General features: G+C 50.9%; 1 protein-coding gene across 8 annotated transcripts in view; it reads left to right on the top strand.

Annotated features, from left to right (window-relative positions):
• The window catches only part of NLRC5 (NLR family CARD domain containing 5), a 93,719-nt gene that overhangs the window by 62,842 nt on the left and 15,887 nt on the right, over nt 1-14,990 (top strand). For 4 of the 8 annotated variants that reach the window (XM_010331332.3, XM_074402600.1, XM_003943474.4 and 1 more), the window contains 12 exons: nt 1,257-1,346; nt 1,537-1,599; nt 1,937-2,023; nt 4,707-4,790; nt 5,607-5,696; nt 6,067-6,132; nt 7,675-7,758; nt 7,845-7,928; nt 12,107-12,193; nt 13,707-13,787; nt 14,524-14,607; nt 14,862-14,954. In XM_010331332.3, coding sequence (XP_010329634.3) covers nt 1,257-1,346; nt 1,537-1,599; nt 1,937-2,023; nt 4,707-4,790; nt 5,607-5,696; nt 6,067-6,132; nt 7,675-7,758; nt 7,845-7,928; nt 12,107-12,193; nt 13,707-13,787; nt 14,524-14,607; nt 14,862-14,954 — 993 coding nt within the window. Of the gene's footprint in view, nt 1-1,256; nt 1,347-1,536; nt 1,600-1,936; nt 2,024-4,706; nt 4,791-5,606; nt 5,697-5,807; nt 5,941-6,066; nt 6,133-7,674; nt 7,759-7,844; nt 7,929-12,106; nt 12,194-12,983; nt 13,655-13,706; nt 13,788-14,523; nt 14,608-14,861; nt 14,955-14,990 lie in introns of those variants that run through there. The other 4 variants (XM_010331333.3, XM_039477573.2, XM_074402613.1 and 1 more) reach the window with 4 other exon arrangements.

The following is a 14,990-nucleotide window of genomic DNA, read 5'->3' as shown; positions in this document are numbered from 1 at the left end:
GGGCCTGGAGCCCGTGGGAAGAAGTTTAGACTTTTGTTCCTAGGAACATGAAAGGGAGAGGAATGAGTTAGGTTTTCTTTTTTTTTGTGGGGGCAGGCAGACAGGGTCTTGCTCTGTCACCCCGGCTGGAGTGCAGTGGTGTGATTCTGGCTTACTACAACCTCTGCCTCCCAGGTTCAACCAATTCTCGCGCCTCAGCCTCCCAAGTAGCTGGGATTACAGGCCTGCACCATCATGCCTGGCTAATTTTTGTGTTTTTAGTAGAGATGGAGTTCCACCACATTGACGAGGCTGGTCTCGAACTCCTGACCTCAAGTGATCCACCCACCTCAGCCTCCCGAAGGGCTGAGATGACAGGTGCGAGCCACCGTGCCTGGCCCTAATTTGGATTTTCAAAAGCTCAGTCTGAGTGCTGGGTAGAGAAGGGATTGGGAGATACGAGTGGGAATGAGAGTGGGAAGAGATGTGTGCAGCAGGGTGAAGGATGCTGGCGGCCGATCACTGCTGGGGTGGGGTGGAAGTGGGTGGACTCAGGGTGGATCTTCAGAGTGAAATTTACAGACCAGCTGATGGGGGGTTACCAAGGCAATTGAAGGTGCTGAGGCTGCCTCTGAGAGCAAAGTGAACCCATCTCACTTCCTCTAAGGCAGTGGTCTGCAACTGGGGGTGTGATCTTCACACTTGGGGGACATTTGGAAATGTTTGGAGATATTTTTGGTGGTCATGACTGTGGGTGGGGGTGCTGCTACTGGCATCAAATGAATAGAGATCTGGGATGATTCTAAACATCCTACAGGGCACAGGGCAGCTCCCAACAAGAAGTTATTGGACCCCATATCTCAATAGCGCTAAGGTTTAAAAACTGTGTCTGAAGGGCCTGGAGCTTCCCACTCTCTGTGAGCAAGGAGTCACCTGTGAAATCTGTGCTTGCAGATAAAAACAATAGTAATAATAACAGCAAACATGGATCCCATGCCTGGCAGTGCACCTGCATATACCTCGAGATTTCCAGATAAGGAAACACGCTCAGAGAGGTGAAGTGACTTGTCCAAAGTCACACAGCCAGTAAGCAGAACAGGGACTCAAATCGAAATCTGCCTGACCCTCAGCCCTATTTGTGCCTCTTGAGCCCCTGCCTGCTTCCCTGTTGCCTTGCTGAGCTCCCAGCCCTCCCCACCCTCCCTTTCCTCACCCTCCAACCCAGTCAGGTTCCTTGTCCACTCATCTTGCTGAGATCGCTCCCCTTTCCTTTTCAGGCTGAGCCAGACGGGACTGTCCCCAAGAAGCCCCTTCCTGCTGGCCGACATCTTCAGCCTGTGCCCTCGGGTTAAAAAGGTGGATCTCAGGTGGGCATTCCCCTGGGACAGCCAGGACTAGTCCTGAAGGGTTGCGCCTGGAGCCTGGTGGGTATGAGGGGTAGGATGAAGACAGTAGGACTCAACTAGAGGCTGGGCTTCTGGAGGAGGGGTGCTGGCTCTGCGGGGGCATCCTGAGGCTGCAGCTGCAGCTGGCTGACCCAGGTGCTGTCTGCTCCAGGTCTCTGCACCACGCATCCCTACACTTCAGATCTAACGAGGAGCAGGAAGGCGTGTGCTGTGGGTAAGCCCCATTGAACCGTGTCCAGGCAGCTAGTTGATGTTGGGGACCAGTAGATCTGCCTCCTGGGTGGTCAGAGCAGCATGCAGACTGCCTACCACAAAACATTCCCCTGGAGCAATACTGCAGAGGGGGCTTGTTTCACCCAGCATGAAGAAACACAGGTCCAAGGGGATCTACTGTGAGGGAGGGAGCAGGGGACTCTGGACACTTCCAGAGGGTCCAAGCTTGAGGCGAGACCCACCTGGAGCTCAGAGGCTGTGCCTGGGACTAGCCAGGGTAGAGGTGGTCTGAGTGGCCAAACGCCCCATTCCCTGCTTGTCCCTCTACCTCTGCCCAGCAGGTTCACGGGCTGCAGCCTCAGCCAGGAGCAGGTGGAGTCACTGTGCTGGTTGCTGAGCAAGTGTGAGGACCTCAGCCAGGTGGAGTAAGTTGAGGGAGGAGGGGAAGGAGGAAGGAGAAGAGCATGGATGCATGCCTGGGGGGCACTGGAGGGGGTGTGAGTATCCATGTGTGCCCGCCTACACCTCTCAGGACCAGCTGTTAGGGATGATTGGGACTTTGGGTCACATATCCTGAATCCATTTTCTCTCTCCTGCCCCACTCCTGCCATGGTGGAGCCAGTTCCATGGTGTGCCCCCCTGACTTGGGCAGCCCTCAGCCTCAAGTGTGTGCAAGCTCTGCAGGCAGCTGGGGGCTAAAACGAAAGATTCATTGTTGGCCCAGTAGGTGGTTAGAAGTACCAAATGGTTCCACCTGAGGAGGGACGCAGAGCCAGCCAGGATGGGGTCTTGCATCATCTTGTATTGAGATGTGGTGTCCACATGGCCTGTCTTGGGTACTCCAATAGTCAGCCCCTGCATGGGTGGAATAATAATGGCTAACACCTATTGAGCATTTTCTCCACTGTTCTAAATGCTTGACGTGTTCTTTTTATCTTTCCAGTATCCCTGGACACTAGTATTGTTCCCATTTTACAGATGAGGGAACTGAGACAGAGTGTCTCAGTGCAAGAGAGAACTTGCCCAAGATCACACAGCTAGTAAAATGCAGTCCCTGATCACAAACATCAGGAATCCAGCGTAGAACCAGTCGGAAATAGAGAGAGCTGTCCACCAAAAATGTCATACAATTTACATTTCTGTTGTGATGTGGCTGAGAAGAAAAATGTGGCTGATGAAATAATGGATTTTTTTAAAGACCTGGGGTCTCACTCTGTTGCCCAGGCTGGAGTGCAGTGGTGTGATCATAGCTCACTGCAGCCTCCAACTCCTGGACTCAATCGATCCTCCCACCTCAGCCTCTGGAGTAGCTGGGACTTCAGGCACACACCAACACGGCTTGCTAATAGTTCAGTTTTTGTAAGAGATGAAGTCTTGCCATGTTGCCCAGGTTGGTCTCAAACTTCTGAGCTCAAGTGATCCTTCTGCCTCAGCCTCCCAAGTGGCTGAGATTATAGGCCTGAGCCACTGCCCTTGGGATGTATTTTAAAGAGATATGAATAAGAAATATGTCTTTGAGTGTTACTGTTTTTCATTGTAGAGGGAGATTTTTCCTATTTTAAAGACTATTTTATTAAGTGGCTTCAAAAGACAAACCAATTTTTAAATGACGTTTCTTAGGAAAAGATGAAATTAACAAACATAAAAAATGTCAGGCCAGGTGCGTTGGCTCACACCTGTAATCCCAGCACTTTGGGAGATTGAGGTGGGAGGATCACCTGAGGTCGGGAGTTCAAGACCAGCCTGACCAACATGGAGAAACCTCATCTCTACTAAAAATACAAAATTAGCCGGGTGTGGTGGCACATGCCTGTAATCCCAGCTACTTGGGAGGCTGAAGCAGATTTGCTTGAACCCGGGAGGTGCAGTGAGCCGAGATTGCATCATTGCACTCCAGACTGGGTGACAGAGAGAAACTCCATCTCCAAAAGAAAAAAAAAAAAAAAAAAAAGTCAAAGACACAGGAGAAAAATAACATGTTCCAGTAGTTATATTATTTCTAAACTGTAGCTAAAACTAGCCTGGCATGGTGGCCCACTCCTGCAATCCCAGCACTTTGGGAGGCCGAGGCAGGTGGATCACCTGAGGTTAGGAGTTCGAGACCAGTCTGATCAACATGGTGAAACTCCATCTCTACTCAAAATACAAAATTAGCCAGGCTTGGTGCCACATGCCTGTAATCTCAGCTACTTGAGAGGCTGAGACAGGAGAATTACTTGAACCCGGGAGGCGGAGGTTGCAGTTAGCTGAGATTGTGCCATTGCACTCCAGCCTGGGCAACAAGAGCAAGACTCCATCTCAACATAAATAAATAAATGAAAGTAAATAAATAAATAAAACAACAGAATGCTGCAATGAAGGAATTAAGAAACTAATCAGGTGAAGTTTCCAAAATTGATATTGCATTCCCAGATTAAAACAAGGAATCTATGGGGTCAATGCATCCTCCAAACATTTTTTTTTTTTCCTGAATTTCTTCTCATTCGAAAACTGTGGATCGCAAATCATGCAGGCCAAGGGCATGGTAAAGGCGAACTGGTTTTTCTTTAACCCTGAAGGCCTGCTGGAGGCACATGAGCTAGGAGTGGTCACCCAATATGGAAGGGGACAATGAGGACAGGTTTACTGTGGTGCTGGTGAGGGGATGGTAGCGGGGAAAGCAGGAGTTCATGGTCATTCTAGTGGTGATGGAAGCAATGGTGGTGGTGGTGGTGGGCTTGGTGGTGTAGAGTTGTGGTTATAATGAAAGAGTGGTGGTGATGGTAGTGATGCTGGTGGTGATACTGGTGATGGTGGTGATACTGATGGTGGTGGTGATGGTGGTGATGCTGGTGGAAGTGATGGTGGTGATACTGATGGTGGTGATACTGATTGTGGTGATAATGGTGATACCGGTAGTGGTGGTGATGGTGGTGATACTGATGGTGGTAATACTTATGGTGGTGGTGATGGTGGTGATACTGGTGGTGGTGGTGATGGTGGTGGCTCTCGTGACCCTGGCATGGGATTCAGTATCAGTGACAGTGGATGCAAGCTTCTGGTGACTGAGGAGCGTCTCAAGCTGAGGAGGTACCTCTGACCACCGCCACTGCTCCTTACTCCCTACAGCCTCTCAGTAAACCAGCTGGGTGACGGTGGGATCAGATCCGTTCTGGAATGTCTGCCGCAGGTGCCCATCTCCGGTTCACTTGAGTAAGTGGAAAGCAGCCTGAAGGACAGAGAGCAAGGAGGAAGGTTTCCCTGGGCCAAGACCACAAGGGGGCTCCTTCTGAGGGCATTTCCCCAGAGCCCCAGAGAACAAGGACTACAAAGGGCAAGGGGTGATTCTTCCCTTGCCTTCACTCCCCCGGCCTTGGGTCCCTTCCTCTGTCCCTCACACCCACCATGGGCAGAGCCTCCACCAAACACCCAAGACAGGCTATGACTCATGGTGGGATGGAGCTGTCCCTTGGCGTATTCATACAGCCAAGCTGACCCCGGGGCAAGGAAGCAACATTCCATCCCCAACCAGCTGATATGAGATTGCAGCTGCCTGTCTCCTGGTCCATCCTGTCCCTGAAGTTCCTCTGACCCAATCTATGGGACATAAATTTGGAGATGTCCCTGCAGCTGGCGAGGGGCCTTAGGAAGTCATCCACATGCTTGCTTCATCTCCCCAGTGACCTGGGGCAGCCAGAGCCAGGACACCACTTGCTGCTAAGCAACTGCACTTTGTGCCCAGGATTCCTGGACCCAGGTGGGGCTAGAGCTGCCAGCCCAGCCTCATCAGTGCCCTGCCCCAGACCACAGGGCGAGTGCAGTGCTCACAGATTCAGGGTCTGGTGCCAGTTCTGCCTGTGTGGGGATGGTGTCCTTCTGGGCCTCAGTGCATCCATCTGGAGAATAGATGCTTAGACATGGAGGCCTCTGTTCCTGGAAATGACAGCTGGAGGGGAGGCAGAGGGGGCTGGGCAGGGTTCCATGGAGGCCCCGCCTCCACCCCCATCTTCAGCCCTGTTTCTTTTCTAGTCTGAGTCACAACAACGCCTCTCAGGAAAGTGCCCTGTGCCTGGTAGAGACCCTGTCCTCCTGCCCACGTGTCCGGGAGGCCTCGGTGAAGTAAGGGGATGTTGGTATCCCTGGCTGATGATGGGAGAAGCAAGGCACCCACACTTTGTGGCCCTCCATCTGGGTGACTTGGGGCAACCTCTGCCTCTCTCTGAATCTCAGGTTTCCTGAGCATGGGATCATAATTTCCATCCCTTGATGCCCGGGTGCCACGGGGACCACAGAGGCCACGGGGTGGGAAGGCCAGGTATCGCCATGCTCACAGAATGAGTTTGGGGATCTCCTCTGGTTCTGAGGCCTCCACCCTCCCTTGTCCCTGTGGGTGCAGCCCCGCTTTCCTCTCTGTGTCCCATGGGTGCCCTGGGTGCCTAGGAGGCTGGCACATCTGGGCACCGCACTTCCCAGGCCCTTCTCTCTGCAGCCTGGGCTCTGAGCAGAGCTTCCAGATTCACTTCTCCAAAGAGGACCAGGCTGGGAAGACGCTCAGGTAATCCCTGCGGGGTGATGGGACAGGGGAGGGAGAGGGGAGAGGAAGCTGATTGGTGGCAGCCTCCATGGTCCCCTCTCCCTGGGCCCTCTCCTCCTTTAGACAGCAGCTTCAAGCTCCCTGCCTGGGTCTATTTCCCAGATCTGCCCCCAGTGCCTCGGCACTCCAGATCAGCCAGGGCCTTGGCATTGGACTTGTGCCTCTTAGCCATGTCCTGACTACAGGTCTTGATGCTTCTGAGTGTCATGGTTAAGATTTTGAAGCCACCTGCAAATAAATCCCTGCTCTGCCACTTACCAGCTGTGTGGCCCTGGACAAGTGAAATAGGGATAACAGCACAACCTGCCCCTTAGGGTGATTGTGAGGATTACGTGAGTTAAGTAGCAAGTGCTGGGAGAAGGTCTGGCCGATAGCAGTGCTGTCGGCTGTCACTATTGTTATTATTGTGATATTCTCATTACCCTTGGCAGCCCTGAACTCTCTGAGCCTCACCGCCACTGCCTTGGGCCACTTCCTGTACATGTCTTACTTCAGCTGTGAACAGGGCCTTCAGACTGGTCCCCTGACTCTCGTCAGGCATCCTCCCCTCCCCTCACCCCGCTGCCCCCGGAGGGATCTTCACAACACACATCTGACTGTGCCTCTCTCCACTCTATGTCCTTCAGTGGCTCCCCATTGCCCCCCAGGTGAAGTTCAAAATCCCTAGCGTCTTCTCCCTCACAGTCTGATCCAACTGTCACCTTCCCCCACGTCTTTTCCCACCCCCCACACCACACACACACCACACACACCAACCCCACATACCACATATACACCATGCACACCACCCCCACACCACACACAACACACACATGCCACACAGCACACACAACGTACAACATACACCACACACCACACACACCAACCCCACGTACCACATATACACCATGCACACCCCCCACACACCACACACAACACACACATGCCACAGAGCACACACAACGTATAACATACACCACACACACCACACACACACACCACACACACCAACCCCACGTACCACATATACACCATGCACACCCCCCACACACCACACACAACACACACATGCCACAGAGCACACACAACGTATAACATACACCACACACACCAACCCCACGTACCACATATACACCATGCACACCCCCCACATACCACACACAACACACACACACGCCACACAGCACACACAACATATAACATACACTACACACACACCACACACACACCCGACACACTAACTCCCCTGTGCCATGTGTACACGTGCACCCAGAGGCTGGCACAGCACCCGGCCTAAAGTGAGACTCCTGATACTTTTTTACAGGGGGTGCGGGAGGTTTTTCTCCAAAGAGACAGGAAGCTCCTGGGGTAGGAGCTGCATCTTTGGATTCTCAGAGTCTGATCCAGGCCTTTGCCCTTGGGTGTCGGGGGCTTCCCCAATAGGCCCTCAGGGAGGTTGGGATGAAGCTGGGTGGCAGTGCCTACAGGCCTCACCCAGGCTCTGCCCTGGCTTTCTGCCCTCAGGCTGAGTGAGTGCAGCTTCCGTCCAGAGCACGTGTTCAGGCTGGCTGTCGGCCTGAGCCAGTCCTTGCAGCTTACAGAGCTCATGTGAGTGACCCACCCAGCCCATGGGGACAGCAGAGGGGTGGGGGCACCCTGCCAGAGCCACCCCAGTGACTGACCTCTGTCCCCAGGCTGACCCAGTGCTGCCTGGGCCAAGAGCAGCTGACCACCCTCCTGAGCTTGGTGCAGCGACCAGCAGGGCTGTTCAGCCTCAGGTACCTCCTTCCCCTCTGCCTCCGGGAGGGGCTATGGTATGAATGGGAGCAGGGGTGGGCACTGGAGTAAGAGTCCCCCAGGATCATGGCCCCAGCCATTTCCTGTATCCACAACCCTGCCACCTGGACCCTGAGCAAACCCTGTCCATCTGTGCCAGAGACTCCACAAGGCACACAGAGAAACTGACCTTCCCAAGGCTGGAGGCCTGTGCTTTGGGATTTAAGTGGGGGCGGGGGGAAAGGAAGTTCCAGAGGATCCTGAACTGAAGACAAAAATAACCCGAAACAAAGTTCATGTCTGTCTGTTGACCATGATCATTTTAAAACACTCAGAAAAAGAAGATACCAAAGTAGAGAAAATAATTGTTTAAATCTCCTATTCCCAGCACCTAAGTTTGACAGTTGTTCATAATTTTTCATATTTACTTCGTTTTTATTTTAATTTCAGCTAAAATGGTTTTAAGTAAGTGATAGACCTTATAATACATCACTCCTAAATATTTCCCCATGAATCTCCAAAAAATAAGGACATTTTCAGCCTGGCTCAGTGGCTCGCACCTATAATCCCAGAACTTTGGGAGGCTGAGGTGTGTGTATCACCTGAGGTCAGGAGTTTGAGACCAGCCTGGACAACATGGTGAAACCCCATTTCTACCAAAACTACAAAAACTAGTTGGGTGTGGTGGCATGTGCCTGTAATCCCAACTACTCAGGAGGCTGAGGTAGGAGAATCACTTGAACCTGGGAGGTGGAGGTTACAGTGAGCCGAGGTCATGCCATTACACTCCAGCCTGGGCAACAAGAGTGAAACTCAGTCTCAGAAAGAAGAAAAAAAGGACATTTTCTCTGTAATCACAGTTCCATTGGGACAGCTAAGAAAATCAGCCATTCCTTAGTGTCCGGTGCTACCTAGTCTAATCTAAAATGTCACCTTCATCCCCCAGATGGGACAGCTGGCTTTGGGATCCAGGATCTGGTCACATCTGGTTCAAATTTGCACCAGGTGGCAATGGTCTTATGACTCTTCTATCCTGTGGCACGCTGCCCCCTCCCACCACAGTTTTCTGTTTCATGTCAGTGTCTGTTGACAAAATCAGCAACTGCGTGTACTGCAGACTGTCCTTCTCCTGACTCTGGAGGCTTCCTGATGATGTCACAGTGCGTTTTCCTCTAACCCCTGACTTTACTGTAAACTGGAGGTTAGATCAAAAGGCTCAATGACATTCAGCTTCATACTTGTGCCAAAAACACTTCTGTCACAGACAGTGCTGTGCACTTCTTATTGTACCCTGTGACAAAGCACCTAAGGAGTGGCCGTTCCCCAAAATAACCTGTAAAAAATTGTAATAATTATACACATAATTTAGCCAGGCATGGTGGCACATGTCTGTAATCCCAGCTACTCCGGAAGCTGAGGCAGGAAAATCACCTGAACCCGGAGGGCCTGAGGTCGTGGTGAGCCGAGATTGTGCCACTTCACTCCAGCCTGGGAAACAAGAATGAAACTCTGTCTCAAAACACACACACACACACACACACACACACACACACACAAACACACACAACAAAATTTACCATCTTAATCATTTCTAAGTGTAGGAGTGTTAAGTACATCCACTTTTTTGCATGGCCAATCTCCAGAACTCTTTCCATCTTGCAAAACTGAACCTCTGTCCCCATGAAACAACACCCAACCCCCGCGCCCCCAGCCCCTGCAACCACCATTCTGCTTTTCTGTCTCTATGAATTGGACTGCTCTGAATAGTTTATGTGAGTAGATTCATTTGTATTTGTCTGTATTTGTCTTTTCGTGACTGGCTCATTTCACTTGGCATAATATCCTCTGGTTAATTCATGTTGTAGTGTGTGTCAGTGTGTCAGACTTTTTTTTTTTAGACAAGTCTCACTCTTGCTGCCCAGACTGGAGTGCAGTGGTGACATCTCAGCTGACTGCAACCTCCACCTTCCAGAATCAAGCGATTCTCCTGCCTCAGCCTCCCAAGTAGCTGGGATTACAGGCACCTGCCACCACACCCGGCTAATTTTTTTTTTTTTTTTTTTTTTTGGTATTTTTAGTAGAGATGGGGTTTCACCATGTTGGCCAGGCTGGTCTTGAACTCCTAACCTCAGGTGATCCACCTGTCTCAGCCTCCCAAAGTGCTGGGATTACAGCTGTGAGCCACTGCACTTGACTTCTTCCTTTTTAAGGCTGCATAATACTTCATTGTATGGATAGACCAAATTTTGTGTATCCACTCATCCATCAATGGACACTTGGGTCATCCATTCAAGTGTCCAATTGACAGTCCCCACTTTCTTTTTTAAATATTATTTTATTTCAGAAACAATAGAGACAAGTTCTCACTGTTCTGCTCAGGATGGTCTCAACCTTCTGAGCTCAAGTGATCCACCCACTTTGGCCTCCCAAAGTGCTAGGTGTGAGCCCCCACACCAAGCCAGAAAGTCCCAGCTTTCATTTTGGTTATATATCCAGAATTGCTAGATCATCCAAAATAACTTTTTATTTTTTTAGATGGAGTCTTGCTCTGTTGCCAGGCTGGAGCGCAATGGCACGGTCTTGGCTCACTGCAACCTCTACCTCCCAGGTTCAAGTGATTCTCCTGCCTTAGCCTCCCAAGTAGCTGGGACTATAGGCACACGCTGCCATGCCCAGCTGATTTTTGTATTTTTCGTAGAGACAGGGTTTCGCCATGTTGGCCAGGCTGGTCTCAAAATCCTCACCACCTGCATTGGCCTCCCAAAGTGCTGGGATTACAAGTGTAAGCCTCTGCGCTGGCCCCAAAATAACATTTTTACATAAAACTTTTCTTAGTCTAAAAATAATATTGACCAGGTGAGGTGGCCCATGCCTGTAATCCCAGCACTTTGGGAGGCTGAGGTGGGCAGATGGTTTGAGCTCAGGAGTTCAACACAAGCCTGAACAACATGGCAAAACCCCATGTCTACAAAAAATAAAAATAAAAAATATTTACTCATTGTAGAAATGTGCAGAAAATTCAGAAATACATAAAGAAAATATTCCTTTAAAAATTCAACATAACTTTAAAGCAGTCATATTTGAATTCTCTTTTTCCTGCTTCCAAATTAATGCACATGCATTGTAGAAAGCTCAGAAAATTAAAGAATAAAATAAAAATCACTCATGAGAATCCTGTCATCTAAGCAACCGCCATAAACATTTCATATATTTTCCTATGTTTTCCACATACCTCTATCTCCCTCCTTCTTTCCATACTTTTTTCTACCCATACTTTCCTTTTTTTAAAATACAAAATTGGGCCTATAATTCCAGTATCTGGGGAGGCCAAGGCAGGCAGTCTCAGGAGTTCAAGACGATCCTGACCAACATGGTAACACCTGTCTCAACTAAAAATACAAAATTAGCTGGTGTAGTGGTGCGCACCTGTAGTCCCAGCTACTCAGGAGGCTGAGTAGCAGGAGAATCACTTGAACCTGGGAGGCAGAGGTTGCAGTGAGCCAAGATGGCGCCCCTGCACTCCAGCCTGGCAACAAAGCCAGACTCTGTCTTAAAAAAAAAAAAATGGGACCATGTTTTACATACAGTTTGGTTTCCTTGCCGTCGTGATGTAGCATTTTGTGGATCTTTTCTTAAATCTAAAAATATCAGTGGCCCAGTGCAGTGGCTCACGCCTATAATCACAGCACTCTGGGAGGCCGAGGCAGGTGGATCACTTGAGGTCAGAAGTTTGGGACCAGCCTGGCCAATATGGGGAAACCCTGTTATTTAGCTGGGCATGGCGGCGCATGCCTGTAATCTCAGCTACTTGGGAGGCTGAGGCAGGAGAATTGCTTGAATCCAGGAGGCGGAGGTTGCAGTCGCTGAGATCCTGCCATTACACTCCAGCCTGGACAACAAAAGCAAAACTCCTTCTCAAAAATAAATAAATTAAATAAAAAATAAAAATATCATTAAAAATAATATTTTCTGTTTGGATTGTCATAATAGTTGTTGGAATAAAGGTGATGCTAATTTCCTTTTCTAAGCTGATGCCTAGTTGTATAATTTTATAGTTTTAAAACTAAGGGGAAAAAAAGGCCTCTAGAACCCCCTTGACACTTTCCCCGCACCCCCACATGTCTGCTGATTGTCTGCTATTCACCCTGGAGGACTTTATCTGTGTCCCCTTCTGTGGCAGGGTGCAGGAGCCATGGGTGGACCAAGCTGGAGTACTCTCCCTATTAGAAGTCTGCGCCCAGGCCTCAGGCAATGTCACTGAAATAAGGTGAGTCCACAGAAGAGGCCCTCTTGGAATTCTTCATCTTTCATGAGCATTGGGACTTTCCTTGGCCTTCCCTCATCCTGTGGGGTAATAGCTGTGTCCCAGCTAATTCTCCGTGACCCCAGAATAGCAGGAGCTCCGGGGGTATATGTGAGGGGATACACAATTGCTGGGACAGTGTCACCGGAAGACATCCCCAGATTCAGGACAAAAGGCTAGTGGATCCAGGCAGACGTGGCTGGGAGTCCACGCAGGTTGCTTGGAAGTGGCTCCTAGACGCAGTAACACACATCATGGCTCTTCAACCAGAAATAACACAATGACACAGAGTGGCTAATAGCAAAGATTTTAGCATCCCGCTCACCTATTTTCAGATCCCAGCTCAGTCACTTAGTGGTTGGAGCCCATTACTGTGTCTCTCTGGCCTCAATCTCCTGCTCTTTTAAGAGAGTCTAATTATAGGCTGTGCACAGTGGTTCACACCTGTAATCCCAGCACTTTGGGAGGCTGAGGCAGGTGGATCATAAGGTCAAGAGTTCAAGACCAGCCTGGCCAAGATGGCGAAACCCTGTCCCTACTAAAAATACAAAAATTAGCTGGGTGTGCTGGCAAGTACCTGTAATCCCAGCTACTCGGGAGGCTGAGGCAGGAGAATCGCTTAAACCTGAGGGTCCGAGGTTGTAGTGAGCCAAGATTACACCACTGCACTCCAGCCTGGGTGATAGTGCAAAACTCCACCTCGGGGAAAAAAAAAAAAAAAAAAGAGTCTAATTACAGCCCTTCCTGGAACTAGGAGGATTACAAGAACTGGAGCATGTGAAGATGACTGTTGTGCGGTCACCAGGCACACGGCCTGCCCTGCTTCTTCCTTCTCTCCTCCAGGAGTGAGCAAGGGGATGCTCAGGGACTTCATCTCATACAGCCCTCTCCACATAAGCACCCCCATGAACAAAGCATTCAAGTAAAGACAGTGAGCTCAGAGTGCAGATGCGGACTCCAGACACAGCCCCTACCCCACCCTTGCACCACGCTGTGGTCCTTGAGCCCCTCCCTCAGAACATTCTGGAACTTCCCTGGGATCCCTCTAATGGCTTTCTGTCATGGTCTGAAAAGCCTCATCAATTTATTAACTTTAAGTTCTTGAAAAGGGCCCAGGCGTGGTGGCTCTCGCCTGTAATCCCAGCACTTCGGGAGGCCGAGGCAGGAGGATCGCTGAAGCAAAGAGTTCAAGGCTGCAGCGAGCAGTGATGGTGCCGGCCACTGCACTCCAGCCTAGGGTACAGAGCAAGACTCTGTCTCTTTTAAAAAAAAAATTGCCGAAAAGGCACGATTTGGGGTATTGTATGCGACTCAGGGAAACACCTACTTTCCCATCCTAATCTGGGCCGTGGGAGGCGAGAAGGGGACCCAGGCAAAGGGTCCCAGAGCTCAGAGTCGGAGCCAGGCAGCCCAGGTGCCAACTGGGCCCTCCGGGGAAGGCTGCCTGGCTTCAGGTTGGCTGCCACTCCCTCCCCAGCATCTCCGAGACCCAGCAGCAGCTCCGTGTCCAGCTGGAGTTTCCTCGCCAGGAAGAGAATCCAGAAGCTGTGGCCCTCAGGTGGGACCCGGCACCGGGGGACCCAAGGCAGGGGCTGGTGTTGGGGAGGGGGCGGGGCTGCTTCTGACCAATATTCACCACCCTACCCAGAGTCTTTAGAGGTCTGAAGTCTTTACACAGCTACAGAGGTCTGACCAACCCACTTCTGAGGCGCTCCAGCCCCACCCCAAGCCCCAGTCTCAGCTCGTCACCCCCACAAGCTTTCAGTGCCTAGAACACCACCTTGCTTACCTTTGCACAGGCTGTGCCCTCTGCCCAGAATGTCCTCTTCCCGCCTACCTTCTTCACCTGCCTAACTCCTCCTCATCCCTCAGGTCTCAGCTTCAATGCCACCACCTCAGGGAGGCCCCCCGGACCCCAAGACTTAGCCAAACACTTCCATTATCCACTCTTATAGATAACTGGATTCACAGCACCTCTAATCCATATGGCACAGTTTTGGAAATTGAAATGTCACCCTTTTGAGTGGATGCGGCTCGCATGTGTACATGCTGGGGAATAGAGCATGGGAGGGTCTCAGCCTCACCTCACCACCTCAGAGGGGTGCCCTCGTGCAGTGAACAACCAGGTGCCCCATCTGGACTCCTAGCGCTTCTCATAAATGAATAGCAAACTGCAGGACTTCGTTTGATCGGCATTTATTTACCCCTGCACCGTAAGCTCCTTGCAGGCGGAGACTGAATCCCCCATACTGGACTAGATGTTCAGAAACTGTCATCTCCCCGTTTGCGTCCAGGTTGGCTCACTGTGGCCTTGGGACCCACCACAGCCTTCTTGTGAGGCAGCTGATGGAGACATGTGCCAGGCTGCAGCAGCTCAGGTCAGCACCCGAAAACTCTGTGTGGGGCCCTGAGTTCTCTGGTGCCTACTCCAGGCCACGAGTGACCCTGGCATTCTCACTTCTCTGTGCAGGAGAGAATCACACTTGGCCAATTGAGGGAAGGGAGAGTCCCAGGGTGGCTCAGGGGAGGTCTTGGGTGGCCCCATCTCATTTCTTGGCACCCGCTTCTGCATGTGATGACCCCTGAGGTGTGTCCAGCCTGAAATTCTCTGGAATATCCTTGGGCCTTTCAGCTTGTCTCAGGTTAACCTCTGCGAGGACGATGATGCCAGCTCCCTGCTGCTGCGGAGTCTCCTGCTGTCCCTCTCTGAGCTGAAGAAATTTCGGTATGCAGACAAGACCTCCACTCAGCCCCTTTGCAG

The sequence above is a fragment of the Saimiri boliviensis genome, chromosome 1 (assembly GCF_048565385.1).
Source record: "Saimiri boliviensis isolate mSaiBol1 chromosome 1, mSaiBol1.pri, whole genome shotgun sequence".
NCBI lineage: Eukaryota > Metazoa > Chordata > Mammalia > Primates > Cebidae > Saimiri > Saimiri boliviensis.
This window is presented reverse-complemented; position numbering and strand designations above follow the sequence as displayed.